The sequence below is a fragment of the Lathamus discolor genome, chromosome 5, assembly GCF_037157495.1.
Source record: "Lathamus discolor isolate bLatDis1 chromosome 5, bLatDis1.hap1, whole genome shotgun sequence".
In the NCBI taxonomy this organism is placed as follows: domain Eukaryota; kingdom Metazoa; phylum Chordata; class Aves; order Psittaciformes; family Psittacidae; genus Lathamus; species Lathamus discolor.
Genome location: NC_088888.1, coordinates 104,921,188 through 104,949,151, shown reverse-complemented (window position 1 = coordinate 104,949,151; position 27,964 = coordinate 104,921,188). Strand labels below are relative to the sequence as shown.

General features: G+C 40.9%; 2 protein-coding genes across 3 annotated transcripts; one reads left to right on the top strand and one right to left on the bottom strand.

Annotated features, from left to right (window-relative positions):
- Window positions 1-178: 178 nt before the first annotated feature.
- On the top strand, window positions 179-6,523 carry MRPL19 (mitochondrial ribosomal protein L19). The gene is made up of 6 exons (XM_065681763.1): window positions 179-284; window positions 466-577; window positions 2,238-2,356; window positions 2,864-2,998; window positions 4,118-4,299; window positions 5,072-6,523. The coding sequence occupies exons 1-6, from the start codon at window positions 221-223 to the stop codon at window positions 5,285-5,287; spliced, it is 828 nt and encodes a 275-aa protein (XP_065537835.1). The 5' UTR covers window positions 179-220; the 3' UTR covers window positions 5,288-6,523.
- GCFC2 (GC-rich sequence DNA-binding factor 2) lies at window positions 6,469-26,412 on the bottom strand. Of its 2 annotated transcripts, none has more exons than XM_065681761.1 (18): window positions 25,980-26,412; window positions 24,617-24,721; window positions 23,006-23,167; window positions 22,106-22,324; window positions 21,029-21,114; window positions 19,230-19,345; window positions 16,505-16,691; window positions 15,411-15,534; window positions 13,897-13,975; window positions 13,149-13,261; window positions 12,214-12,413; window positions 11,632-11,785; window positions 11,241-11,362; window positions 10,160-10,236; window positions 9,329-9,395; window positions 8,552-8,698; window positions 8,071-8,195; window positions 6,469-7,711 (listed from the first exon to the last, which is right to left on the bottom strand). In XM_065681761.1, the coding sequence occupies exons 1-18, from the start codon at window positions 26,359-26,361 to the stop codon at window positions 7,597-7,599; spliced, it is 2,580 nt and encodes an 859-aa protein (XP_065537833.1). In that variant the 5' UTR covers window positions 26,362-26,412; the 3' UTR covers window positions 6,469-7,596. The 2 variants fall into 2 exon arrangements, with proteins under 2 accessions (XP_065537833.1, XP_065537834.1); XM_065681762.1 differs by having other exon boundaries at window positions 11,632-11,782.
- Between the last annotated feature and the right edge of the window lie 1,552 nt (window positions 26,413-27,964).

The following is a 27,964-nucleotide window of genomic DNA, read 5'->3' as shown; positions in this document are numbered from 1 at the left end:
AAAGCTCCTCCTAGGTAGGAGCTGGGCCGCCCCGCAGCCAGGAGCTGGAGTGGGAAAGCTTCCCAGCAGCCGGGGCGGGCGCGGGCCGGGCCCCTCACTTGGCCGCAGGCAGCTCCACGGCCACCGCCCCGCTTCTCGTTCGGGCACAGTTTGTCCGCCCGCGCTCGCCATAGCGGCGCTGCGCGCTCGCGCCGCCGGGCCGGAAGCGGCTGCAGTCGTCATGGCAGCTGCCTGCGGGAGGTCGCTGCCGCGGAGCGCCGCGGTTCGGGTCGCCTTGCGCGGCAGTGAGCACCCGCCCTGCCCCTTACCCCGCCTGGCCCTGTCTCTTTCCATCAATGTGCTGGATCAGCGGGGCCGGGGGGGGATAGTGCGCGGGGCCTGCGGGAGGGGCTTCTGGAACCGCGCGGCTGGTGGGGGCTGGCCAACTTGAAAACACGGCGTTTGGTATTATTTTATCTTTCGCAGGGTATTTTTCTTCCTCGGGGTGTCGAACGGACAGCGATGGAAAACCAGCAAAATTTCAGCCACCTCCAAAGCCCGTCATTGTTGACAAGCAGAAGCAGCAAGAGGAGAGGAGGTAGGGTGTCCTGCTGCATACCGCCGCGGGCGCGTGTTGTGTGGGAGCTGGGACTCGTGTGACCACCTCCTTAAAGCTGCAGGGTGTTACTACACAAAAAAGCACGTTCAAAGTTCTGATACAGACCATTCGTGTTGAAACTTGTTTTAAAACACCTTAAAATGCTGTGTTCTAGGGTTCTTGAAAGCTGTGAAACATGAAAAAACTGTGTAGCATAACCAGTTTTGCAAATTTGGGTTAATGCGTGCGGTTCTGTTAGAGGCATGCATCCCCTCGGTATTCCCCGTGGTGGCAGGGACATGGGTCCTGTGTCAGTCTTTGCCTTAGCCCTTGAGATTAGCTGTGAGCACATACATTGCAGTTTGTGAAATGGACCTGATGTCAGTGGTAACCCTATTGATGCATCTCTTGTTCTGAGTGGTTTTATTTTCACCTCAACCAGTTTGCATTGCTTTAGATAGCACGGTGGTTAAAACTGTAGTGCTGTGTCTGAGAGGAGAGTGGTAGTACTGTACTGGTCATCTTCCCTTCTTGCCCCCAAAAAAACCCACCCCGTAGCATGTAGACAGCCTAGGAGTGGGGAAGGTATTAAAAACCAGACTGCAAAAATTTCCTCTCTGTCTTAAGATTTCCTTATGGAAACATCTTTAAGAAGTGAAGAGTCTGTGTGGCTCCTGTAAGAAATGCAGTGTGTGATGCAGCAGGACAGGCAGCTACATTTAAATGATCTTTTATTCTCCCAGGATTGCACAGCTTTGAAGATCATGAGTAGGGTTGAAGTTATTTAGGCAGCAGCACCAACCACAGCCTGTGTGCTGCCACACACATTGCCCTTTGCGCCCCGCTACAGCCCCTGTAAGGTTTGTAAGGCAGGTTTGCATTTGTCCTCCTTTTCTGTGTTGGGCACTTCTCTTCTGGCCAGATCCAGAACTTTTAAGATACATCTGTGCTAGTGAATTAGATGTGTCCAGCTTCATTCTCAAGCCTTGAGGCCAACTGGTCTTACCATCCAAACCACAGCGACCACATCCAAATGGTCTGTTGGAAACAGTCCTCAGCCCAGGCCAGTACCATGTCAGGATGTGTGCCTTCAGCTCAGCACTTGGATAATTATGTTGCAGGGCATGAGGGAATTCCTTGGCATTGTTTAATTTGTTGGAGCAGAAAATAGTTGAGCGTCCCTTTAAGCCTCTCTAACACGAAAAAACATTTATGTGGTGTCTTGCGTAGAATTGGTTTGTAAAAGCTGGTAATACATTGTTTTGTATCTGTTACTGTAAAGTCATTAAATGTGTAATTCATGTGTTCTGTTCTGTTCTTACAATTAAACAGTGACATAACCTATTCCTTAGCTGTGACAGCAGTAACTGAACTTCAGCTCTTTCAGTCAACTCATGAAGACCAACATTTGTTACTGTTTTTGAAAAATTGTTTAAAGGAATGAAATAAGTGAACAAAAAAAAAAACCCCAACAACAAAACCTCACCAAAAAAAAAAATAAAATTGGTAACTTCCTGAACTGCAGTTTGTATCTCTGAAAAGGCAGCTGGTATCAGTGGTTAACAGGTGGCTAATTTTTAGGCAAAATACTTGAAATTCTGTGGTACTTTTTACGGAAATGCTTTTGGTTCATACTTTAAAAGTTTGAATTTTCTTCTAGGTTCCTGAGCCCTGAATTTATACCTCCCAGAGGAAGAACAGATCCCTTTAAGTACTATATAGAAAGGAAGGATATGATACAGAGAAGAAAAGTCTTCAACATCCCTGAGTTCTATGTTGGTCAGTAACAGCGCTAAAACTCTCATCAGTGTTTTATGGTGTGGGGTTGGGTAAAAAGCATGGTCACATTTTGTTAAATAGTGTCAGGTGTGTTAGATCAACTAGTATGTGTTCTTGTGCATGCTACTTCAGATTTTAATTTCATATTTACATCTGGTTTCCATTAAAAATATAATACTGATGAGTTTCTTTCATGTTTTTTTCAATCCTGGCACTTTAGCATGGTTTACCAGTAAGGCTCAAGAAAGGAAAATATGTTATTTGTATTCAATTTGGATAGTCAAGAGTAAATGATAAAGGGGAAGGTGCGAAGGTGAAGAAGCTTCATAGTTAACCTACAGAATTAGGGCATGTTAGAAGTTTATTCTGATTCTGGCAGTTTTCATGGAAAATAAAACATTTTCAGAACGTAACTGAAGGCATGTACTTTGTCTGACTCTCTTCCCACATTTTGGTATGTATTTATTTGACCAGTCTTGTTTATTTTCATGTATTTTTTTCTGGCAGGCAGCATCCTCGCTGTTACTACTGCAGATCCATATGCCAATAACAAAACCAACCGGTTTGTAGGCATCTGCATTCAAAGAGGAGGAAAAGGACTTGGCGCTACCTTTGTTCTTCGGAATGTTATAGAAGATCAAGGTGGGTTTTGAACTGTGGCAATTATCATGGAACCATAGAATGGTTTGGGTTGAAAGGGACCTTCGAGATCATCCAGTTCCAACCCCCTCCCATGGGCAGGAACACCTTCCACTGGACGAGGTTGCTCCAAGTCCCGTCCAACCTGGCCCTGAACACTGCCAGGGATGGGGCAGCCACAGCTTCTTTGGGCAACCTGTGCCAGGGCCTCACCATCCTCACAGGGAAGAATTTCTTCCTCATAGCTAATCTAAATCTCCCCTCTTTCAGTTAAAAGCTATTCCCCCTTGTCCTACCACTACTACTTATGCTAGAAAAGCTAAAAAAATGTTAGAGGTGTATGTGAAGCGACACCTGGTATAGAAATTTAGTCTGTGGAGAGGATGAAGGTAGATGAAAGTGAAATCATGATCCTACCTACGAAGGATAGTGCAAGTTTAAAACTGTATACACAGCAATGTTGATGTGCTCTATTACTGAAGATGTGGAACTACATAGTAACTTCTTTGTCTATATTTAGTGATTTATAGATCTGCGTTCTGAAAGACAAAGGCAGTCCACTATGGTTGTGCTTAGATTTGAGCCTGGGTTGTCTTCTGGTAGCCACATAAATACTAGCCCAGTTTGAGCGCTGTGTATTTGCATGAGCTGGGGATGTACACGTGAACTGTTGTAACAAGCAACAAATTAGCAGCTTGTATTAACAGCTTCTTATTCTGATCTGTGACAAGATGGGGGGCAGTGCAAATACTGATGTTCTGAGAACAATATGAAAGGGTGGGTGTCTCTTTATATGCACTGCACATACAGTGAGCTAAATAGTACCAGCCATAGTAACCAAAAGGAAATGAAGTTTAAAACCCAAGCTCGTCTTCCTTAAATTCAAGCCGTCCATGTCTCTTAAGACATACTGTTATCAAAGACTTGACTTGGAAATTGGTATTTTCCTGTGCAGACACAATCACATATACAATCACATGTGCACACAGCGCTGTATGTTTAATTTTCTGGTAAGTAGAAAGCAGTTCTTGAATAATACAGGAATGTGTAACACTGAATACCAATTTGGTGTTAATATTTCTAATGAATTTGGTTCATTAAGCCAGACTTTCTCTCTCCAAGGTGTTGAAATACGTTATGAACTGTACAATCCTCGAATCCAGTCGATAGAAGTTCTGAAGCTGGAAAAGAGGCTGGATGACAACCTGATGTACCTGCGAGATGCTCTCCCTGAATATAGTACATTTGATATGAATATGAAACCTGTGTCTCATTTAGCCCATGAAGAAATCCCTGTAAACAAGGTAAGAGACGTGTCTCAGAGGGAAATTGGAGGATCATTTAGGTAACTTTCATACCTGACTGATACACTGGCAGGCTGTTAACCAGCTCTGTGCTACGTTAGTTTACCAGGGTGGCAAAATAAGGTGAGTCTTTATGTCATTTCTGTAGTGGCAGAATGTTGAAAATGTAAATACCTGCCATCCTCCATAGTTAGTTTTGAGGATATTCATGGAATGCCTCTATGTAACACTGCGCAGAGGGGAAAGCTCTTCCTTACAGGAACATTAGCGGTAATGTGGTTATGGATTTGGGAGTGCGAGGTGCCCAGAAGGAAGGTAAGCTGGGAAGAGACAGCTAAAACCTGCATTCTGGGAGAAGAGCCAGAAACTAGCAGAGCCTGTTAGAGTGTTGTCTGGTAACTCAGTAGCTTAGAGCGATGATTCCTCCCTTTCCCAGGAGGTTACTCTTCTTTTTCCTTAATAAGGAGCAGAACTTCAAAAGATGATTTAACTTTACTCAGTGTGTCAATTTAAAGACTGTATAATTAATCAAGACAGTTAATTAAAATTCTTCACAAGATACTGTGACAATGGTCATGTAGACACAAAAAATTCCTTTTTGGCTAACAGAGTAAAGTAGTAGTTCCTTAACACTGGTAAACTGGTCCGTTTTCTCTTATTTCCTTGTTAAAGCAGTGGTTGTCGCACCTTTTGCTAAACTCACAATCAAAATTGTGATTAATACCTTTTGGGTTGTTTTAAAATTTGTTTATTTGTTAATCTTTCACCCTAGCTGCAGGTACGAATGAAACCTAAGCCATGGTCAAAACGGTGGGAAAGGCCACAATTCAACATAAAAGGAATAAAGTTTGAGCTGCCTGAGGAAAAAATGAAAGAAGCGCAGAAGTGGAGCAAGCCCTGGCTGGAGTTTGATATGCTGCGGGAATATGATACTTCAAAAATAGAGGAAAAAATTTGGAAAGAAGTGAGTGAAGAGCTTAAAAAATAGTAACAGCTTTTGCACTTTGGGCATTATGGAGAAATTTAATACTTAGTTTGACTTCAGTCTTTAGATTATTGGTTCGCAAGTTGGGTTTTTTTATATGTGTAGGCAATGTAAGCAATAAAAGCAATGAAGTTAACCTTTCCAGAAGATTTTAAAGTGTACAGACTCTTGTGGTTCAGCACTGACTTTTTGTTCCTGAAAACAGCCATTCCTTTTGCTGAGCCTCATAGAATCACAGAATGGTTTGAGCTGGAACAATAATCTACTTCCAAAACCCTTGCCATGGGCATCAACACCTTCCACTAGACCAGGTTGGCTCAAAGCCCTGTACAGTCTGGCTTTTAACCTGGCTCTTTTTTTAAATTACAGTTCAGGAGATAGATGGGTTTGTATTACCCAGCCAAGTTAGTTGCATTGTCATTTCCAAATACATCTGCTGCTTCTCTCTTTGCAGACTAGGGAGGGGCTAGTTGTATAACTGCTTGACTTCAGTAGTAGGCTATAGCAGGGAAGTGGAGATGTCTAAGCCAACTGTATACTCTCAGTGTAAGCACTGTTTTGTTTTCCTGTTAAAAAGTTTCCTGTTTTCTGAGAGATGAGTATTACTGCTCTGCCACCAGAGCAGCAAATACAAATGCTCTGAAACCAGTTCTGAAGAACCAAACCAGACTGGACAGACTATGCTGTTTAAGCTAAATCATCTGAGTTAGTGTAAGGTTCAGGATAAGTGCTCACAGTGTCAGAGCAGGTTCTCAGTACTGGGACAGCTGGTTTCACAAAATTATACATCCACAGCAGAAGCACACGGGTGTAAACTGTGTTCCTGTGCTTACAAGTCATTGCACAGGATCTTTCTTCCAGAAGAAACCACCTCCAGAGCTAAATTGTGACAGAACATCTATCACATTTTCATAACAGCACAAGGCTGGTTCCTTCAGGAGAGACAGCTGGGATGAGACAAGAACAAGATAAGCAATGAGGTCAGGAGGTGGTGGGGCTGGCCTACTGCAATATTGTTGGCATTCTGAGAGGAAAAGCAACAGAAATTCACCATTACTAGAAAGCAGGGTGTGGAACATCAGCTTAAAACTCCTAGAGGTAATGAAGGCTAATGGTGCCTGATGTTTTTTCAGGCTTCTAATAACCTTCCTGTCACATGTTGAAGAACTGAATTGTAGGAGTCATTAACACAGCAAAATATTTTTACTTCATTTTCAAAATAAAGCATTTTAAAAATCACCTTGTCTGTAACACTGATCAAAACTATTTACAGGTAAAATTTTTTACAAAAATACATTTTTAACTAAAAAAAAAAATACAAAAGAAATCACAGGGATTAAGGCTGTAAGAATTAAAATTCTAGTCCCAGAAGACTATGGAGAAGTACATTCACAAGTAAACACACAGTCTGTGATGCACTACACAGTTTCTACAATAAAGCATCCTTCTTATTATCTAACAATATTCAGTACAAATATACAAAGTTATACAACATTAGTTCATCATACCCTGATTAGATTTCTAAGGGGCAATAGATCTTGCTGGGAAGCAGAAGGAAGACCATCCTAGAGCTTCAGTTACTAGGAAGTAACTGACTTGGTTCCTGTGCTTGTCATCAAGGTGTCTAATTAAAAGCCTGACAAAACAGGTCATCCAACAGCTTTGCCTGTGGGCACACCAGCTCTCTCTGTACCACTCTAGCACAAGACCACACTCATCAGATGCAGTCTCCACAATGTGTCTGCTCTTCCCCAGGTGTTCTCTTGTGCAAGTTTTTCCCTCACTGAAGCCACATGTACCATCACACTTCCTCACTGCCCACTGATGTCCCTTGTTCCTGTGTTACGGTCAAAACCCCTGCAACATGAGAAATTCTATTTCACCAGGGATGGCTGGACATTACCCAAAATCACAATGGACCACAAGTTAAAAGAGCTCAATGATGCCAAGTCAGAGTGGTATTTAGCCATTAATACTAAAAACGGCTTCTGAAATTTTCTGCAGGGGAGCAGTGACAAATAGTACAGGCACTTTCTCTCTTCCCAGGAATCCTTCCAAAAAGGATAAAGTAATAAAACATTGTCATACATCTCAGAATGCCCAGACCATCACTTTGACAACTGTAACTTGTAAAAGGACTCCTTAACCTAGGAGTAGATGGCAGTAGAAGACAGTTGGAAAAAAGACCTCAAGTATTTAACAGCAATTACCACTGCATCTTTGAGTGGTCAGGATTCACTAATTAAATTTCATGTTAGAGCTGGTTTAGTGTGACTAGCCCACTTGTTGCGGTATTGGACCTTCAAAATTCTCTATTTCCCAGTCATCGACTTAAGGTGTTCAAGTTTATACTCTTCAATGAAGCCTTCAACAACAGCCAGAGCTTTGACTTTCACCAGCAGGAGGAGGACTTCTTTTGTTTCATCACTACAAAAAAAAACAAGAAAAAAATTATCTTGCAGCACTTCCATGTGCCTGCCTTTAGCACACTTTATGTTTGTTCATCTTAAAAAAAGAGTAAGATACCTCTCCTCAGCTGCTTCTCATCAAGTGACCTTGGCTACCCTCATCACTAACAGTACCCAACATTGGCAGCTCAAACTGTCAACTAAACTAGAACTGCAGAAACACTCCTTTACATTCTAGACTCTTATGTATATAGAATATACACAATGAAAACAACCTTCAAAGTGTCAAATACATGAGACTTAAGGAATATAAATAAGTATTTCACATAAATTAACTCAAGGAAGTGCCCGAATCCCCAGAAAAGCCTTATGTGTTACCTGTGGTTATTCCTGTGCAGCGTACGGGCACACTGGAGCAAGTAGTGGCAGAAGTTCTGTAATTCAGGGAGGGTTGACCCACTTTCAAGATCTTGGAACCACCTTTCTGGGAGACACGCAACCACCTGCTCACACCAAAAGTTTATAAGAAGGAAATCTTTCAATATAATCAAGTCCCATCACTTCTGACAGGGATCTTCTAGCACATGTGGTTATTATTAGAAGCGTGTGTTTTTTCTTTGAAACCAAGATAGACTATCCGTACAAGGAGTTATTCATAAGAACCTATGGACCAGTATTTGCTCTAAAATGCTTTTATACACCAAGGTAATTAAAAAAAATTAAAACAAATTTTAAATTATGTTTAAATTTTAAAATCTTTAAATATTCCCTCTTCAGTTTCAACCACTCTTCATAAAAACGACAACAAAATACAAGCTTTTAGCTTAAGCCCTCCTCCAATGTACAAATCACCTTTTACCTTATGACACTTTACTATATTATCAGGCCCTGGTGGTGTGTTTAAGAGGTTCAGAAGAAGGTAGCGATTCAGCAACTTGCTCAGTCCCAAATCACGGACCGTATCTTCCTGTACAATTCCATCCCAAAGAAGAACATTGGAGAGAAGCTGCAGTAATGAAGAAACAGTATGTATACCGGGTGGCTGGAAGTGTGCTAAAACACAGTATGACAAGTTTTGTGTAAGAAAGATAACATTATGTGCCTTCAATAGACCAGGTTGCTCCAAGCCCCATCCAACCTGGCCCTGAACACTGCCAGGGATGGGGGCGCCACAGCTTCTCCGGGCAACCTGCGCCAGGGCCTCACCACCCTCACAGGGAAGAATTTCTATCTTATAGCTAGTCTAAATCTCCCCTCTTTCATTTTAAAGCCATTCCCCCTTTTCCTATCCCTCCATGCCCTTGTAAAAAGTCCCATTCCAGATTTGTTGTTGGCCCTTTTATAGGGACTGGAAGCTGCTCTAAAGACTCCCCAGAGCCCTCTCTGGGCACCCTGTGCAGTGGCTCACCACCCTCACAGGGAAGAATTTCTTCCTTATAGCTAATCTGAATCTCCCCTCTTTCAGGTTAAAGCCCAAGAATATGCCTTCCTGAGAAACACAACGGTTATCCACACCCTAATAGAAATGTTTTACTCTCCCAGGAGCCAGACTTAAGATATATTTCCTGACTGACCACAAAATATTTTTTCAATAAAACGAATTTCAAAGAAAGAAAAAAAGATGTATTTTCTCTACCTTAGCAGCTGACCAAAACCGCCTGTCTTGAAACTTTGAATGTGGTGATGACCTGTCTTCCATAGTGCTGGTCATGGAAAGAAGGAAAAAAAAAGATAACAGAAGGAGGTTTTGTTTGGTTGGTTTTTAAAGGAAGATAAACAGACAATTGATCTCTTAGATACTGATGAATGTTAATTCTGGAATTGTTTCAGCAGTGACAGCCACAACCAGAATAAATGTCTGGGGAAACAGTTGCCAATTTGAACCCATTGTAATACCACTACTATGAATTAACTTTCAATAGAAGTACCAATTGGAAACACCTGTGTCTGCATTTTATGGATATATACCAAACCAGAACTGTTTAGAACCAAACATCCTACCCTATCTTTAGCAAAGCTTCTCTCATAGTTGTAGCTTAACCCCACATCTCCCAGACTCTTACTCCCATCTTCAAAATAGTGCCCAGAAATAAGCATCCATGATAAAATCCCCATTTTTGGAACAACTGGAGGAATTCAGGGGACACAGGTACACAACACCAGACAACCTGGACTGAGGCCCTCAGACATAAATTGCTATGCTAAAATCAGACTGTAAATCTCATGTATTGTAAAGTTTTTGGTTACAAGAGCTAAAAAAGCGTTAAGTCAGTGGAGTTATCCTTTTAGAAAGGGTTCATGAAGAGGACAAAGGCTTCATAACCTCTCCCATAACAAAATAGTAGAAGGCATGTTTGTTCCATAGCTGTTAATGGATGTTTACAATGTTTCATCTATAGCTGTTGGGGAGAAGGGTAGAGGAATTGAATTTGTATTTTTTTCCAAAAGATTCCCAGAGTCAGCTTACCTTTTAGGATACAGAGGAATAAAGACATCTTCCTCTACAGATTTCTTCATTCTTAGGACAACCACATTCATCAAATCCTATTAAAAAAGAATTATTAATGTGTCTCACAAGAAAGACTTCCTCTCCCATTTGTAACAACTTCATTGGTAATTTTGTTCATTTAGAAGTGTAGTGTTACAGGTAAGTACAGCTGCCACTTGTATATAAAACACACTGAAGTAATACATTAAAAACAGTAGACAAATCACAGCTATAATTACCTACAGGGTTAAACTAGTGTATTTAATCACCATAGCTAGGTTAGGATGTGTTTTTAAGCAACATGTTTCTAGGTGCCATAGACTTGCACCTACCTTTTTTTAAGTTTAGTTTACTTTCTGTACAACATAGCTAAGATCAACTGTACCACTTGACATGACTTCAAGTCATGGTTTCAAATTAGCACCTTTGGAAGGTTCAGAAGGGACAAAGATTTTCTTAAAATACTTCTTCTCATACTCAGGGCCTAAATATCCATTCTGTCTCACCAGTTTTATACTAGATACACCTCCAGATTTACATAGAGTAAAACTGCAATCAGGCTGAAGAAGGGCATGCTAGAGTAACTATGGGTACAAAAGTAATTATTAAAAGATTGCCAAGATTACAAAGTAGCCTTTCTCCTAGTGAAGTAATTAACCTTTAGGGATTTTCAAGTCTTAAAATTCTATATCTACTTTATAAATAAAAGCTTAAGGAGTTGACCACTGAGGCATTATGAGCATGTAAAGCTCAAACTTGGAAAGATAATTAAATGCAAATGTAAATTCTAACCAGTGCCACTGCAGTGAAGCAAGATTAGATCTACAGTCAGCTTCCTGGTAGGTACAGGCAGAATTTTTCTAGAACAGAAGCTAATTTCTGCCTTAAGAGCGTCCCATCCTCATCACCTTCAATAAGGGGAGCATGAGAGAGCTGAAAGTTTAACTGTTAGATCCTGCCAAAACAAACAAGTAATCAGAACCAAACAACTTCAGGACAGTGCCCCTAAGAGCACGTACAGAAAGCGCACACAGTGGATGAAGAGCTTCTTTTTTTTTACCTCTTTTGCCTGACTGCGCTTATTTTTTGAAAGGACTTGTTTTACAAAGATGTTGCTGCAAAGCTGTACAAGATTCTTCGTCTGTGAAGTAGATAAAGGATCCCATACACTCTCCACAAATGCTGGAAAATAAGGAAATTCATTTCACTCACAATACACAAGTACGTATACGCTCTAGTTCAAGGCACTGCAACGTAATAGAAGCAAAGACGTAAAAAGCTAAGCCTCCCTCACTAATCTTACAAAGTGGTTGCTTTAGCCCCACAGAGTGAGGCCATGTAATCATTACATTTTGGAGCACTATTACATAACTAACATTTGAAAGCTATCGCTTTTATTAGAAGTTTGATTGCCTAGCTCAATGAACATTTTCAAGACAATCTCACTATACCTGCAATTTTTGGAAGAATAGTTTTTTCAATCACCCTAGACAAAACTTCTTGATCAGGATCATCATCCCTTTTTGATTCTGATACGGCTTTGGCATCGCTGAATTCTTCTACAGCTTTGAACCAGGGCATCTCTTCCAACTCTGTAAAATTCTGCTGAAAGACCATTCCTGTTAGTTTTTCAGCTTGTCAGGCTTAAAAGAAAAGCTCCATCCAATGATACCAGAGATTCCCATTTGATTTCAGATCCACCCTCTTCACTGAACAGGCCAAAATGGCATATCAGGAAAACTACACTTAAAGGTGAAATTTAAAGGTGGGAATTTTAAAGTGTCTTCAAACAACTCAAGAGAAGAATTCTTTTTACACGGGGCATTGCAAAAGGGTCTGGATGTAAAGGGAAAGGAGAAGGTTAAGAAAACTCCAACCACATGCTTCAGTTCCTGAGACCAACACAGTATCTTTCTATTCATTTCTAATGCACCGTGCTATGTATAGAAAAAGTATCTTGATTTTTCGTATTGTGTATTAATATCCAAACACGCGTACAACTTTTGAAGAAAACAGTCAGCTGGTGCACCTACCTCAAGAGGATTCCAATTCATTAACTGAACTCTGATCAATGGATTTAATAGCTTAGGCAGGCAGAAACTGATGTAAGCATCACAGTAAGAGTCAGGAAGCTTCTCTTTCCATTCCTGGAATTTCAACAGGATTTTTCTGATGTCACAAAAATCTGCATGTACATCTTCAAAGACCTTCCTACTATCCTCTAAAACGTTATCTATGGATAATATTCATTGGGAATAAAAAGAAACAATCACAGAACTTATTGAAGTATAAGTTTATGCATCTATAGGACATGAGAAATATCTGTATGATATTTGTCATTTATCTTTGACACATCTGATACTGAAATGGGTTTTAAAACTGGCTCATTGAAAATCCCAGTTTCATAAGAAATACTGTCATAAGACCAAAAAAAGACAAGTTTCTTCATCATCTACTCCACAGACTTATACAACCACAATGTTTCAAACTTCACAACACTGATAAAATTGGAGACATGCAAACCCTTCCAGGGTTATCTGGGAAAAGGGTATTATGCCTTTCCCTGCTCCTCTTCATCCATTTGTTCAAGATAGCATGAATGAAAGGCTGGTGTTCTAGTTATCTCCAGGAAACAAAGTGGTTATACAAAACACATTGTAGCATCACACCTAGTACTGTCAGATTAGCTTTGGCATGATCTAAAAGAGCTTATTTCCGGCTCAACCGGTCATGTGTAATGCCACCACCACAAGTCATACCAAAAGAAATCTACACCCATGCACCTATTCTTCCCGAATCATTAGCCAGAACTGTCTGAATGCATTTCTTTTCTACAGTGTGTAACCAGGAACATGTAAATCAAAGTATCCCTTTACCTTGAATTATTTATCTCTTTACCTTTCCTAAAATCATTTAGAAAAAAAATATCAAAGAGATTCTGTTCTTGGACATTATGACAGTCACCAACCTTTGCTCTTCTGGAACTCATTAATCTCTGCTGGAGTCAGCTCATCGTCACTTGACATGCCTTCATGATGATCAGCTTCTCCTGAACACTCTCTCATTTGCCGTCTGCAATTCCTGTATTTTGTAATGAACTCGGGTGAGTGAGCCTCTCCCGTGTATGTAGAAAATCCATTAAAATGATCATAGAATCATGTAATAGGGAATTCCAAGGTTCTTGCTGCTTCGAAGTACAGTTATGAGTTGAGGCACCAATACAACTGTAAAACTTTTAAAACTCCCAATACTTAAAGAGTTGGTACCAATCCCCAAACACAGTCTTTATGCAAAAATGTAGTAACTGACCTACACTGATAAAAGTGTAGATGTTGCTCTGCTTTCACTCACCACCAACTCCCAGCAGCAACAATACCACCCATTTTTGCTATCTATACAATGATACAAATATATATTTCTGTATGAAGTCATAATATTATTTATTAAAGCTCCCCTCATATATTTTTCCTCACTTAAGACTTGTTAATTTAAAATAACAAGATCTATAAGCATTCAGATTCAAATCGACATGAACAGAATGATATTAGCAAATAGATGGTTTCCAAGTACTTCAAGTTTTGGAAAGCAAGTATGTATTTTTTTGTGTAATCTCATTTAGTAATCCTACAGGTTTACATTCATCACTGAGTAAGTGACAGCAAGCCAGTGCACAGTACATTAAATTGGAGTTAAGTGCACCTATATGTAATAGCTACCTTCGATGCTCACACATTTCCAGAAGCTGTGTCTTCTTATAACCTTCTAATCCATCATTACCAAGTTTGTCATTCCCACCTATCAGAAAACAAAAACAGACAAAAATAAAATGGTTTGATTTTAAAGTTTCTATTTTTTCAGTCAGGAAGCACAGATCCTCCTCCTGTCGTTCTTCATTTGGAAAATAGCCAAATTAAAAGTCAAGCCTAATGTCTACAATAATGCACAGTAAGTCTTCTTTTTAACTGCATATAGTCAGATGTAGTTGTTCCCTTATAGCAGCTGATGAAAAGGTGAGTTTCATGACGTTCCAGACAACCCTCACTGCTTACTAATCCTGGAAAAGGAACTTAAGTGTCTTCCATGATAGGTTCTTAGCAGTGTGAAAGGCAAGCATAGGGACCTACCTTCATCCTGTATATCAAAAACGAAACCATGTAATAAATTACAGTAACTTTAGAGCTTCAGTTCCAACACTGTAATCGAAGTTAAATCCTTGATTTACACTATTCAAAAGAATCACTGCATTTAGATTTCAAGACTAGTCAGCCCCCCACTGTCTCCTGTTACCTGAGTAGTAACTGACCCCAACTATCCTTACTCTAATTCTTGAGTCTAACAAAAAATTAGAAACAAGAAGCATTCTCTATTTTGGCCATTCATTTGTAGCCCTATTAGCTAGCTGGTATGTCCACAACATGCCAAAATGAGTGTACTACTACCACTGAAGTATTATCATATATGAAAAAACAGCCTTTCCACTATACTAAATATAACTAGGACCATATAAAAACGATTACAAGTGCTATTAAACATGCAAGTACAGTCTCATTTGTAATGAACTGGAAGTAAAATCATTTTAATGCCAACTTATTATGGCACTACCCTTTTCTTCTTAACACCTGCTGTCAGCTTGCTACACCATTTTACATAATCATACAGGCTGCTAGTTTCCTCTAATCAGTTTATCCTGTGTAGTGAGAAAACTGAACCCATATGATTAGTAGTTACCAGGAACTGGTGCATCTGGCCTCCAATCTGTTCCCAGCACCTCCAAACATACTGCTTTTTGCTTTGACTAAGCAGTTTTAAAGGGTTTGGTTTTGGATGTTTGGTTGGGTATTTTTAAACAGGAGCAGCTAAAGATTCATATGGCATACAAACAATACATTGGTGTGGGAAGAAAGTGAGGTAACTGCAATAATTTTTTCTACAGTGACTGAAAAACACCATTTTGGTTTAGATAAAACACAAAGGTGCTTTTTTCTTTATGCCCTTCTCTTCACATGTCACCTAATATGGAATCTCCATTCTGAGCACAAATAGCCTTAAAGATGGTCTCACGTAGAAGTGATGCTGCAAGTAAACACCCTGCTTTTCATCTCAGCTGAACACACCTACAGACAATGGAAAGGAGAAAGCAGATAAAAGTAAAAAAAGGAACTGCAGAGTTTTACTTCTGCTCAAAGAGTGAATGTTTCAACAAGAAAATAACTTCTAACTTCATACTAACTTGTCAGATGCTGAATATAAGCAGATTCATCTTTCAGTTCATCCTGCCTTCGTTTCAATACTCTCATGGCTCGTTGCTGAAGAAGTACATGTACAGCCAATTCTAGCTCATTAATGGATTTCAGCTGAAATATAATAAATTGTAATCAGGTTTTCAATTAATTAAAATCCCAAAAGAATGGAAAAACCCAACCGCTTCCTTGGGTTTTCAGTATAGCTGTGAAATTAGAACCAAACTGTCATGGATTAAAAATAAGTTCCTGGTCACTGGGGTCTTGCAGGCTTTTTTATAAGGCTGAAACCACAAACTAAATGCCAGTTGCTCACCACAGGACTACTTAAGTCTTCCTACAAAAGGCTTCAATAGGACAATATAATTGGTGTGCTTTCTTTGCTTTCAATTTGCCTTTGAGCCACCAGCCACTAAAGAAAACGTATTTATTAAACAAACTTTTTTTTCTTCTTGAAAGTTACATACAGAAATTCACAACTGCAACGCAACAAAGTGACATAAATTAGATTTAATAGCACAGTCTACAGAGACTAAGAGCAGTTTACTTTCACTGAGGCCAAACTTCAGGTGGCTCTTCCCCTTCTCCGAACCTTCATCTTTTTAAATACACAAAGCTTGCAGATCAGGAGGCAGCTGCAGCCAATAATGTCCACAAATTCTCACACACCTCTGCTAACTCAATCCCAACTGGAACCCAACACAAAATCCTTACCACCTCTGTTACGTAACCCTGAGTAAAGACATTCTGAGATCCCAAAAGTGAATTTAAATGCCATCTCTCATTCAACTTCAGCGCACTCTCGTAACTAGACCTGCAGAAAACTCCCCCCAATAACATTTTGTTTTGATCCAACAGAACCTAGCTGAGACCACAGCTCAAGCAAACATACCTATACTAGCTTGATCATCGCTTCAGGTGAGGGTTGATATTTTTTCCTGCTAGTTTGTTTCCTGTTACATTAAAATTTCTGATTTTTAACTGGATGGTATCCCTCCATTTCCAAAAAAACCCCCCCTCATCTTTCATTGACAGAATGCACCTTTATCGTCTGGATTAAAAAAAAAGATAAAAAAATACATACCTTTTCGTTCAAACAGTTTATCAAGTTTTCCACATATGTTTTCATGGACCTGTAGAATCTGTAATTCAGAGCTGCATCTGAAGACTTCTCTAGCACCTGGACAGCCATCTTGGAACTCTCAATGTCCTCCTTGTATTTCTCATACTCCCTCTGGTGGGCACGGTGCACATTCTGTAGTGATGTTATCCTAAGAGAGGAGAAACACGGAAAACTAAACTATTGCCAAGTTAACAGCTGATGTATTTCTAAACATTTTTTCCGTTACAATCACATATAAAAATCTTTGCCTGTGCTAGGACTTGCACATAAGCAGAGCTGGAAGATTTACCCATGCCAGCATTTTCAGAACTATGTGGCTAGACAAGCATCATAGTGTGAAGATTCAAACACCATTTATGTGGTGCTAGTTTTGATATTTGACCTAGATTTTTACCTAGATATTTTACCTGGTATCTTACCTAGATTGCTGAATGTACCATAAATCCTAAAATCATAAAAAGCCAAATTTCATGGCATCACATTAACTGGATTTTACCCAATGTAATCTGAGGAAAACTACAGCTCATGTCAGCATGTCCATAATATCAGTTTGCTGTAAGTTGCAGGGATAGCAGTATCTATCAGCATTCACTATGCACTCACTAGTAAATAAAAACCAACTGCAGACTCCTGCTGCTAGTAGTTGATAAAACCTAGGAACCTACATCTATAGCTCTGACTAACTATTAGACAGGAACGTTTACATATATTACAACTCTGCTTCCTTTTTTTCTTCTCCCTTCCCTCCTTAGACATCCCAAGTTTTTTCTCAGCTTGAGCAAACCTGTAACGGAACCAAGAAACAGACCACAACTTACTTCACCTCTCTGAAGCAGAGAACACTTTTCAATAAAGATAACTGAACTACACTACTGTTCTCTACTGTGCTACAATTAAAAATACCCAGCCTTATGAAGTTTAACCATGCCAAGTGCAAGGTCCTACACCTGGGTCACAGCAATCCCAGGCACAGCTACAGGCTGGGCAAAGAAGAGATTCAGAGCAGCCCTGCAGAGAAGGACTTGGGGGTGTTGGTCGATGAGAAATGAGCATGAGCTGGCTTCAGTGTGCGCTCGCAGCCCAGAAAGACAACCGTATCCTGGGCTGCATCAAAAGGAACGTGACCAGCAGGTTGAAGGAGGTGATCCTGCCCCTCTACTCTGCTCTTGTGAGACCTCACCTGGAGTATTGTGTGCAGTTCTGGTGTCCTCAACATAAAAAGGACATGGAACTGCTGGAACAAATCCAGAGGAGGGCCACGAGGATGATCAGGGAACTGGAGCACCTCCCGTATGAAGACGGGCTGAGGAAGTTGGGGCTGTTCAGCCTGGAGAAGAGAAGGCTGCATGGAGACCTCATAGCAGCCTTCCAGTACCTGAAGGGGGCCTATAGGGATGCTGGGGAGGGACTCTTTGTCAGGGACTGTAGTGACAGGACAAGGGGTAACGGGTTAAAACTTAAACAGGGGAAGTTTAAATTGGGTATAAGGAGGAAATTCTTTCCTGTTAGGGTGGTGAGGCACTGGAATGGGTTGCCCAGGGAGGTTGTGAGTGCTCCATCCCTGGCAGTGTTCAAGGCCAGGTTGGATGAAGCCCTGTGTGGGATGGTTTAGTGTGAGGTGCCCCTGCCTATGGCAGGGAGGTTGGAACTAGATGATCTTGAGGTCCTTTCCAACCCTAACTATTCTATGATTCTATGATTTCAGCATTTACCATGTTAAACAGATCTACAAAGCTTACACTAAACAGGTCTCCCCTCCACTTCTTGCTATTTTTCAGATGGGTTTCCTACTCTTATAGCTTTATTCTTATTTTTCTTATTTGATTCTGTACCAAAATTCCTACTTCATTTAACTCAATTCCTTTCAGGTGATTATGGCAAAGCAAGCATAAAATTCCACAAAAATATTTAGTCCAATTTAGTTGCAAATTTTTAAACAAGCAGGTCAGTGATGGTCTGTAGAAAGCAAAGCATATACAGAGAGAGCACAGAGCGAGTTCATAGCAGCTACTTATGTCTCAGCTGTATAATGTCACTTGTCTAAACTTATCTGAGCAGCTGCTTCCTGAAGCTCTGAGAGATGACAGGCAATGGCTTATCCTGGGACATCTCACCACAACTGTCCTCACACACCCTCTGGGAGGTTCCAATCTCTATCCCAGGATGCTTCAGCTGCCCATACAGCAGCTGAGCTGCTAAAGAAAAGTCACAGCCTGGCTCACAACTAAGGACAAGTATCAAGAAAGGTTCTAGTTTGCCTGAACAGGCTGTACAGAGTTTACTGCTGCTTTTAGGTAATACTGGTGTAAGAGCCACTGTAAGGGGGCTAGGATTTTCAGCTCCACCTGCCCCAGTTGAAGTTTTGCTTGCTGGGCAAACATAACATTGAACCAACGCTTCTGTCAAATACTACTAGAAAGCATAAAAAGCTGTTGCCATTTAAATGAATTTACTCTCCAAGTTCTAGTTGATAAAACACTCTTGGAAAGTTCAAATGCTTCCCTACAACAAATCATTGCCACTTAAAAATCTACTAGACATAATAACAGGAGTTAGTACACATGAAACAACAACCCAAAAATCCTCCAGTATTCTGGAAAAGAATAAAACTTCAAACCTGTATCTCCCATTCTGTGACAAAAACTCAAGAGAACTCAAAAGTTAAGTTCGTAAGTGCAGGATTTACCTTTGAGTCAGTCGCTTCTTCACAATTTCCAAGTTCACAGGCGGCAGAGAAACAGACGGATCAAATTTTGCTTTAGCTGATTGCGATTCATACAGGGAAGTAGCATCATAAGTTTCCTACAAGAATTTTAGTTTTTAATACACAACGTATACAAGTTTTCCCTTTGCAGCTCTTCAGATCAACAAGATGTATCATTCCAATACACAAGGCATGTGATATAAAGATATGTATTTCAATAATCAAATTAAGTACAGAAAAATGTTGTACAGAAAAGCACAACACAGAGGCAAGGAAAACAAAGTATAAAACCCTGCATATGTATGTTGTATAAAAACATCTAGTGCACATACATATAAACAGCACAAAATAATCCACAATTTAGGGTACACCTCAGTTGCTGTTTTGGCCTGAAAACATTAATAGCTTTCAATAGCGCATAATGCAGAGTGGGTGAAAAATTTCCTAAACATTTAAATAGCTGTAGAAGCATTAATGCGCAAAGCACACCACATCTATTGGAATTATTATTTTCCATGTCCTTTAAAGCATAAAAGAAGCTCTTGGCAGTCCTGGGGTAATGGTTAGACTTGATGATCTTACAGGTCTCTTCCAACCTAGTTGATTCTATGATTCTATAATGCTTCTACATGGACAACTGAGACTTCACTAGTATCAAAATTCTAAATATAGAGTGTGGAAATAAACTACAGCCAAGTAGCGATGGCAATATCTGATTTTATTTATATCTTGCTTTTACAAAGCTATTTTAATATAATTATGATGAACTATTTGCCATCTATTTGTCATTTATTAGTCTATTTTTTCATATCAAACTTTCTGATTCCGCTCCCCCTACAAATATGAATGCTACATTCTGACAAAGCCAGTGTTCAAGAGAGAGATTCTTCACTCACAACTCAGCTTCACTGTAATTGTAACTAAAGAAGGATTCCACTGAGTTTTAGCTTATATATTAAAAGACAGTGTTCTAAAAGCATGGAAGGTTGTATATTAAAATCTAGCCAAAACACAATCCACTGAAGCAAGCAAGTCCATAACAAACAAGGTCCGTTACTGAAAACTGTTGCAGTTTCCTGAACAGCAGGAATTAAGTTTTCCAGAAACAAGTATGAGGACTTAAGAGCACCAACCACACTTAATCTGGAATTCAGCAGCAAAAAGGTGTAACTTGCTTCCAGTCCTCTAACTACTCCTATATAAGAGGCAAAAGTTTCTACAGTTGTCTACTCAGACATAAAGAACTGGTTATTCAGATTTTCCTAATCTGACCCAGAGTAAATGATTCAAGCCAGAAACAAAATTTCCAGCTCATCAGAAGATACGAAGTTTGTTTTTGCCGATTATTTACCAGAGGAAAAAAAAGAAAGAAAGAAAACAGAATTCTGCTGAACTGCTGAAGAGAGCTCTCGGATTGCGGCCAGCAGGAATTTAGCATAATAAAAGAAAAAATTTTGTTTTACAACTTTTTACAATTGTTGTTATTTGAATACTTTTGCTTTCAAGGGTTCAGAACTCTATTCTCTGCTTTTCAGAGTCCTCCTCCACATACAGGTACTGGCCTTTGATGCACATAAGCAACAATACCCTGCTTCTGAACAGCTATACAGAGATTACAGATTTTCATTATTATCTTCCCATATTTCTAGTCATCTTTTCCCTGAAGAATCAGTGTATAACTTCCCCAAACCCTCTCTAGCAAAAGGACAGGAAGGAGATACAGGAGCTCTACTGCCTATGAGCAAAAAGCAACTTCCAGGTGTTAGAAAAGCATGCATCACCTGAGAGAGTTTAATGGCTTTCTTTATTTGCTGAACTTCCCACTTAATTTGTGCTTCATCTTCACTTGATTCATCACCCTCAGACACTGAAAGTTGAAACAATCATTAATAGATATAATTACATCCTGTATTTCCCCCCCTCACCCCCCAGAGCAACAATGGATCTCCCCATCACTACTACACACAAAAAAGAGCAGATGAAAAATCTGCAGATGGAAGACTTCCAAACTGAAAGGCAAGGAAGGTTTGGAAATAGCTAGTGGGATCTGTAGCATTTACACCAATATCAATTTCCTCAACATACTGTTTCTTAGACAGCTACTGCAGTAAGAGCAGCACAAACCTCTTGGGTTTATGTCTGAAGGCAAAGCTGTGTGTAATACACGTAAATAAGGTGTAAGTTTAGACTGTAACACAGTAAGTGACATTATACACAGCAAATCCTTGATTGTTCCAAAGCATACACTCTATTAGATACAAAAATCTGATCAGCATTAATTAGAATTGCAGAATCAGCTTGTAGTTATGCATTCCTCATAACCCTTCTTCAAATAATAAAGTAAACCCATGCTTCATAGAACTATAAGCAGCTGTAAGAGGACAAAAGCAATGGAAATGCTAGATATGCTTTGTGTGCAATAGGTTTGTTCATTTCTGAAGCGCTGTGTTGTTTGGGGTTTTTTCCCTTTTTCAAGAACAGCCATGGTGTTAGTGCAGGGAAAGCACTTGGAAGACCAGGTTAGATGCAGGAGGCAGGATTTACAGCAATTTTACTCACATTAAATGCTGTGACTCCTACAAGGGTTTGTTTTGGGTTTGGTTTTTTTTTTCTTTTTTGCAGTCAATATGGCCAAAAAAATTTTCTTATATGTGTCTCAAACGATCCTGCACCACATTAGTGAGACCTAAACCAGGATAATGTCCCACAGAAACCTCAAATACCAGCTGCACAGCATTTTGCCAAGAGCCCTGAGGGGCGAAGCCTTACACTGCACAACCTTACCAGGTAAGTCCCACACTGTTCCAGACATAAGTAAAACAAAGCCACAACCACTAGCAGAAACAGTACAAACTCACCCATGTGTTCTGTCATCCTCTGCCTAAGAGTTTTCATTTTAGGAACAAAATCGAGATTCTCTGTATCGGACTCATCTTCACTCTCTAAATCACCACCTTTTCTCCTCCGAGAGACCTCGTGACTGTTGGAAACATCCAGTGGAAGATAATCCTCCTGTATCCTAGCTATCTGACGTTTCCTCCGAGCAGCCTCAATACAATCTGCACTGGGGATGTGACCTGCATTGAAGAGAAAAAAAATCTAAGCAAAAGACTAAAACCAACAGCCTGTGTCACTCCTAATGTCAATAACCACCACTGTTCAGGATCACTGTACAATTCTGAGTATAGGACACAAGATGTTTACGCTGTGTTTACCATGTTAATGTAAGGACCTGGAAATGAATCCTTGAAAAGTGGTTCTCAGTCTGAAAATAAAGCTCAGACTTTTTCTTTTAAATGAATTGCTGTTAGACTGTCCTTTTTTTCATCTCCCCAAGAAATCAGGGCTACCAAACTCAGTTACAAAGGAATCAAGAGTTTACGAATCAGCACAGGTGGGCTGTATTTTAATCTTATTAAGGGAACTTAACACCACTGCCAAACAGGAACTTTTTGCAGCCTTTCTTCTGAAACCAATGGACATAATTATTGATCCATTCCCAAAATTAACATGGAAATAAAACATATCTGCAACCAAAAACTGCCACTATTCTTTCAGAAGAAGGGTAGTCATGAGTCAGGACAAACAAGATGCTTATACACTACATGTTTTAAGCTGTGTGGGATTCATGTCACCCATCCTGTCACGTACTTCGGACAAAAAAAGACAAAAAATATTTCAGTTTTGTTGGGTTTTTGGGGTTTTTTTAAGTAACTTCCTTAAAAACAAACCAAAAAAAAAAAATCCAGGAAATTAACCTGGTGATCGATCCTTCCGACTCTGTGGCGAGCTGGACTCATTTTCAGAGTCTGAGCTGTTGTAGTCCTCACTTAGTGCAGAATGACTTTCATCCTCATCCTCCTCCCTTTCTTCATAAGGGCCTTTGATGCTGCCAGTTCTAGGCTCCAGTGGGCAGATTTCTGTATTAGGGGTAAAAAAAGTAAGATTCATGATTTCAGTTTCAGCTGCTGGAATCTGATGTGCCATGACTGGCTACCAGTAACTATTTACACCTTGCTGCAGCAAAGACTGATCATGTATCTATCACCATCTGCCCTCATCAAAACACATCCAATTTTCTGATGTTTCAAGACACTCATTTACAAGCCAGATCTTGTCTCAAATTCAAGCATCTGTGATAGGCCTAAACTAATATGTCATTCTGAGACACAGAGCACATTTACGTGCACAGAAGCAACGATACCAGCTCCCAGATGACAACTGATTAATATCCTAATAGCTCATAGCACATTTGGGTTCACCTCCCTTAATTTTACAAACCGTATTGAAAAACTGCCTTATTTATTTTGGAAGCATTAAAAATGAGGGAGTCTTTATTTATACTACAAAGGTTTTTTTATGACTGTTTGGTCTCCAATTATCTTTGAATTCTTTAAAAACATTGATTTCTGCTTGTTACTACATCTTCAGTAAATCATCAGATTACTGAACAACAGAACATGTCACCTTTTGTAAGGGTATGAGGTATAGTTCTGTAAGAAGTTACAAAGAAATTTTACCATCTCATCTGAAGCACAATCTCAAAAGGAATTACGGAATCATAGAATGGTTTGGGTTGGAAGGGACCTTAAAGATCATCTGGTTCCAACCTCCCTGCCACAGGCAGAAACACCTTCCACTAGAGCAGGTGGCTCAAAGCCAAAACATCTCTTAATCTTATTTATCTTAATCTAACAGTAGCAATTAGGGTATAACTATGAATTGGTAGAGTTGCCAAAAGGGGATTAGAGAGGAAGACAACTTCCAGACACACTTGCTCCTAAAACAAACAAACCCCAAGTATTCCAATAGGCAGCTTATGACAGTTCAATGACACTTGGAATATTATCAGAACAATCAAGGCTATTGACTGCACACAATGAAAGTATTCAAATGCTGTAACAGCACAGTTTAATAACACAAAGTTTAAGGTTTACTGTAAGTGTTATCAAACAAACTTTTACTAACCTTACGTTTTCTCTCAACACGAAATACTCAGATCAAACTGCAATTTGACAGCAATAAGAAGTGGAATGTTGCCCCACAGTTTGAAAGATATAATGCTGAAGTATCAATTTATCAGAAGTTTATTAACCTTGATGTACTAGAGGAGCCCTGCATAACTAAATCTTCTCAAGAACAGCCTCCAAGTTCTGATACTTTTTACCAAAGTTATATGGAAAACAACTTCAGCACAAAAAGATGAAAACTTTAAACCTTTAAAGTGAGATTGTAACTATAATCTGGATTCAGTTAGCATGCAAAAAACATCTAACTGCAGTATTTGTACATCACTCTTCACTGACTGATTTTTTAATACGTCTTCATATAAGCATTCCATTGAATATTTAACTGAAAAAAGTACTTACTTTTGCTTTCTCCAGATTCTGTCGGGGCAGGCAGCAGGCTTTCCTTTCGAACTCTAAAGGTTACTTCATTGAAGGATGGCTTTTTAATTTTAAAGCATTCTTCACCTATTTAGGTAAAATTAAATTATTCCAAGTAACATTGAGAGAGCAGTATATGTGCATCCATCCCTGGCAGTGCTCAAGGCCAGGTTGGACAAAGCCTTGGGTAACATGGCTTTGTGTGAGGTGTGACTGCCCACAGCGAGGGGTTGGAACTAGATGATCTTAAGGGCCTTTGTAACCCTAACTATTCTATGATTCTACATACACCCACGTATTACATCCAAAGCGTGTCCCCTCTCTGTGTGTGCACAGTGTATTTTTGAAGTGCTGACTGCATTAAGTCTAACTAATGCATTTAGTTCCATGTTCTAAGTAGTTTCATGGCTTTATTGCTCAAGATAACAGCAGCGCTTGATTTAAAACTGCGCAGCTCAGCCTCCTCAACATAGCAACATTGTAGTGCTGAAACTGTTATTGCAGTCTGTGCTCATCCAAGTGACTCCAGTATGCTGCCCTGTCTTGCATCATCAGCCACAAAAGCAACAGTGCAGAAAAGTCAACTAAACATTTAAGCTTCAGTTATTTCAATTTCTTCATCATTAAGCAGCCTGATCTCGGAATCACATACCACACAGCTGAGAGAGCTGGGTTTGATCAGCCTTGAAAAAAGAAGGCTCAGCTTATTACCATGTTGCAGTTTTTAAAGGGTGACTACAAGGAAGATGGAGACTAACTTTTCATAAAGTCACATGGAAAAGACATGGAGTAATGGGCACAAGTTACTCCTTATAACATTCCAAGTGGACGCTAGAGGAAAAACTTTCACAATGAGAACAATCAGCCATTGGAATAATCTCCCCAGGGCAGTGGTGGACTCCCCAGCACTGGACACTTTTAAGATCTGGCTGGGCAGGATGCTGGAACATGTAGTCCAGGTCATGTTTTACCAAGAAAGGCTGGACCAGGGCATCCAACCTGGGATTATGTGATTCTGTGACACTTTTCTCTGGTTTTCTCCAGCCCTAAGAAGCTCTCAAATGCTTCCCGGCCAAAAGCACATAGACATACATAATCTTTCAAAATACTTTTACACGGGTTTCGTTTATAATCCCCACAACAGCCCTATCCCTGACGCAGAACCGTATTTTTGCTTACAGAGAAAGAGGCGTAATGGTGACTCGCAGCTCCCCGCGCCAGCAGTCCGGCGCTCCGGGAGCCGCAGACCGGACGCGGGGCGCGCAGGCTAAGCCCGTGCATCCAAGCTCCGGCCCGGTGCGGCTTCGATGGCCCTTAGGATGGGAGGACGCTGCCGGACACCTACCTTCTGGCTCCTCCTCACTACCGAAACTCAGCAGCACCTTTCCACCCCGCGCCGACCCGCTTCCGGCGATGCGCGGCCCTCGGACCGCTGCCGCCTTTCCGCTCTCCTCCCGGCCCCCGGGGCTGCCCACCGGCTCCTCTGGGGGCGGCGGCCCCTCTCCAGGTAACGGCTCCTCCGCCGCGTGCGCCCTGGCCCCCTCCGGGGACGCGGCGGCGCTGCCAGGGCCTCCCTCACCCTCCTCAGGCTCCTCTTCCGGCTCGGAGCAGGAGCTGGGGCCGGGGGCTGGGGCCGGGGCGACGGCGGGCTCGGGCTCCTCCTCACTGCTGCTGCTGGAAGCTGCACGCCGCCGGCCACGAAAATTACGCGGAGGGCGCCGGAACATCGCGGCCAGGAACAGCCCCACAGCCCCACGCACACCCCGTCCCCAACGCGCATGCGCACAAACCCCAACGCACCACCCCTCACGCAGAGCAAACCCCGCCCCACGGCACAGGGACGCCCCCATGGGCGGGGCGCGGGAACAGCCGTCCAATGAAGGCGAGGGGCGTAGCCCGCGCTTAACGGCCGAGGGCCCGCCGGGTGGGCGGGGACAGGGACAGGTGTCGTGAGGGAGGGAGGCGGGGCGGGGTGGGCGGTGAGGGAGGCGGGGGCAGAGGCAATCATTACTATAATTAATAATGACCATTTCTAAATACAGGTTTTATAATTATTATACTTAATCATAGAATGGTTTGGGTTGGAAGGGACCTTAAAGCTCATCCAGTTCCAAACCCTGCCATGGGCAGGAGCACCTTCCACTAGACCAGGTTGCTCCAAGCCCCGTCCAACCTGGCCTCGAACACTGCCAGGGATGGGGCAGCCACAGCTTCTCTGGGCAACCTGTGCCAGCGCCTCAGCACTCTCACAGGGAAGAGCTTCTTCCTTATAGCTAATCGAAATCTCCCCTCTGTCAGTTTAAAGCCACTATGTGAATTAATAACAATATCTACTAATGTATAAAATAGTTAATTTAGAATTATTAATAATACGAACTGAAAATAAATATAATTTTTAATAATACATCATTATAAGTATAAGGCTTATTCTGTAGCTTGTTCTCAAAAACTGATCACACATTTTTCTTCCTTTCTCTGGGCCTAGTTCACTAAGGGAATCAGGTGCACAGGGAGGGGAGCATGTGGCTGGGAAGAGAAGGAAGGTGGCGTGCGATGACTGGAATTGCTTTGCTTAGTGAGGAGTTGCACCGTAGCTTGTGCCAGCCTTTGATTTCTGCAGTGCTGACTTAAGCTATATATGATGGGCTACGTGGAAAGAAAGCACATCCACCTTCAAATGAAACCATGACAGCGAGGCACAGCAAGTCTTTCAAATAAGGCCTTTGCGTCCCAAGAGAAGTATCCAAAATAGAGAATGTTTGTAATGTTCTTGCTGAAACTGTTCCATGTTTCTGTCCTTCATCTGTAAGATGAAGACGCTAATATTAACTTGCCTCAGGAATCTTTTGAAGAAAAAGCTGCATTTGCAAAACATCCATTACAGTAAAAACAATATAAAAACCCAAGAGAAAATCAACTAAAATATATTTCTGTTCAGCACTGCTTCTGAATGGTATATATTAAATAAAGCCCAAGGCTATACAATGAATAATGAGCCTTAAAAACCTGTAACAACTCAGTAAGCACCGTTGATCTTCCAAGCATTATTCATCTTCTGCACTGAAAAAGGTTGAATAAACCTGGTGAATAAATAAAGTAGTTCTGCAAGCACTGCAATGAAACTTCCTCATGGATTTGTGCCTTAAACTGACTAATCGCAAGTTCTGATTCAAAACTGCCTTATTTCTGTGAAACCGATACATGCTTTCCCTTTGTAGTTTCGCTGTCTGAGCAATGAAGTCAAGAATACGCTGGCGATGCAAGAGTATATCGAGTTTTTCCATTGTAGCCTGGACAGTGAAGAGTTTGCTGACATAGATTGGCCTGGAA

What these genes read in the sequence shown, in the direction of transcription:
- MRPL19 (XM_065681763.1), top strand. Translation starts at nt 221, where the DNA reads ATGGCAGCTGCCTGCGGGAGGTCGCTGCCGCGGAGCGCCGCGGTTCGG. An exon ending in AAGCAGCAAGAGGAGAGGAG is followed by an intron (nt 578 to 2,237) that starts GTAGGGTGTCCT and finishes ATTTTCTTCTAG; the next exon opens with GTTCCTGAGCCCTGAATTTA. An exon ending in CATCCCTGAGTTCTATGTTG is followed by an intron (nt 2,357 to 2,863) that starts GTCAGTAACAGC and finishes TTTTTCTGGCAG; the next exon opens with GCAGCATCCTCGCTGTTACT.
- GCFC2 (XM_065681761.1), bottom strand. Translation starts at nt 26,361, where the DNA reads ATGTTCCGGCGCCCTCCGCGTAATTTTCGTGGCCGGCGGCGTGCAGCT. An exon ending in GAAATGTGTGAGCATCGAAG is followed by an intron (nt 13,262 to 13,896) that starts GTAGCTATTACA and finishes TACAAAATACAG; the next exon opens with GAATTGCAGACGGCAAATGA. An exon ending in TATTCTTCCAAAAATTGCAG is followed by an intron (nt 11,363 to 11,631) that starts GTATAGTGAGAT and finishes CTTATTTTCCAG; the next exon opens with CATTTGTGGAGAGTGTATGG.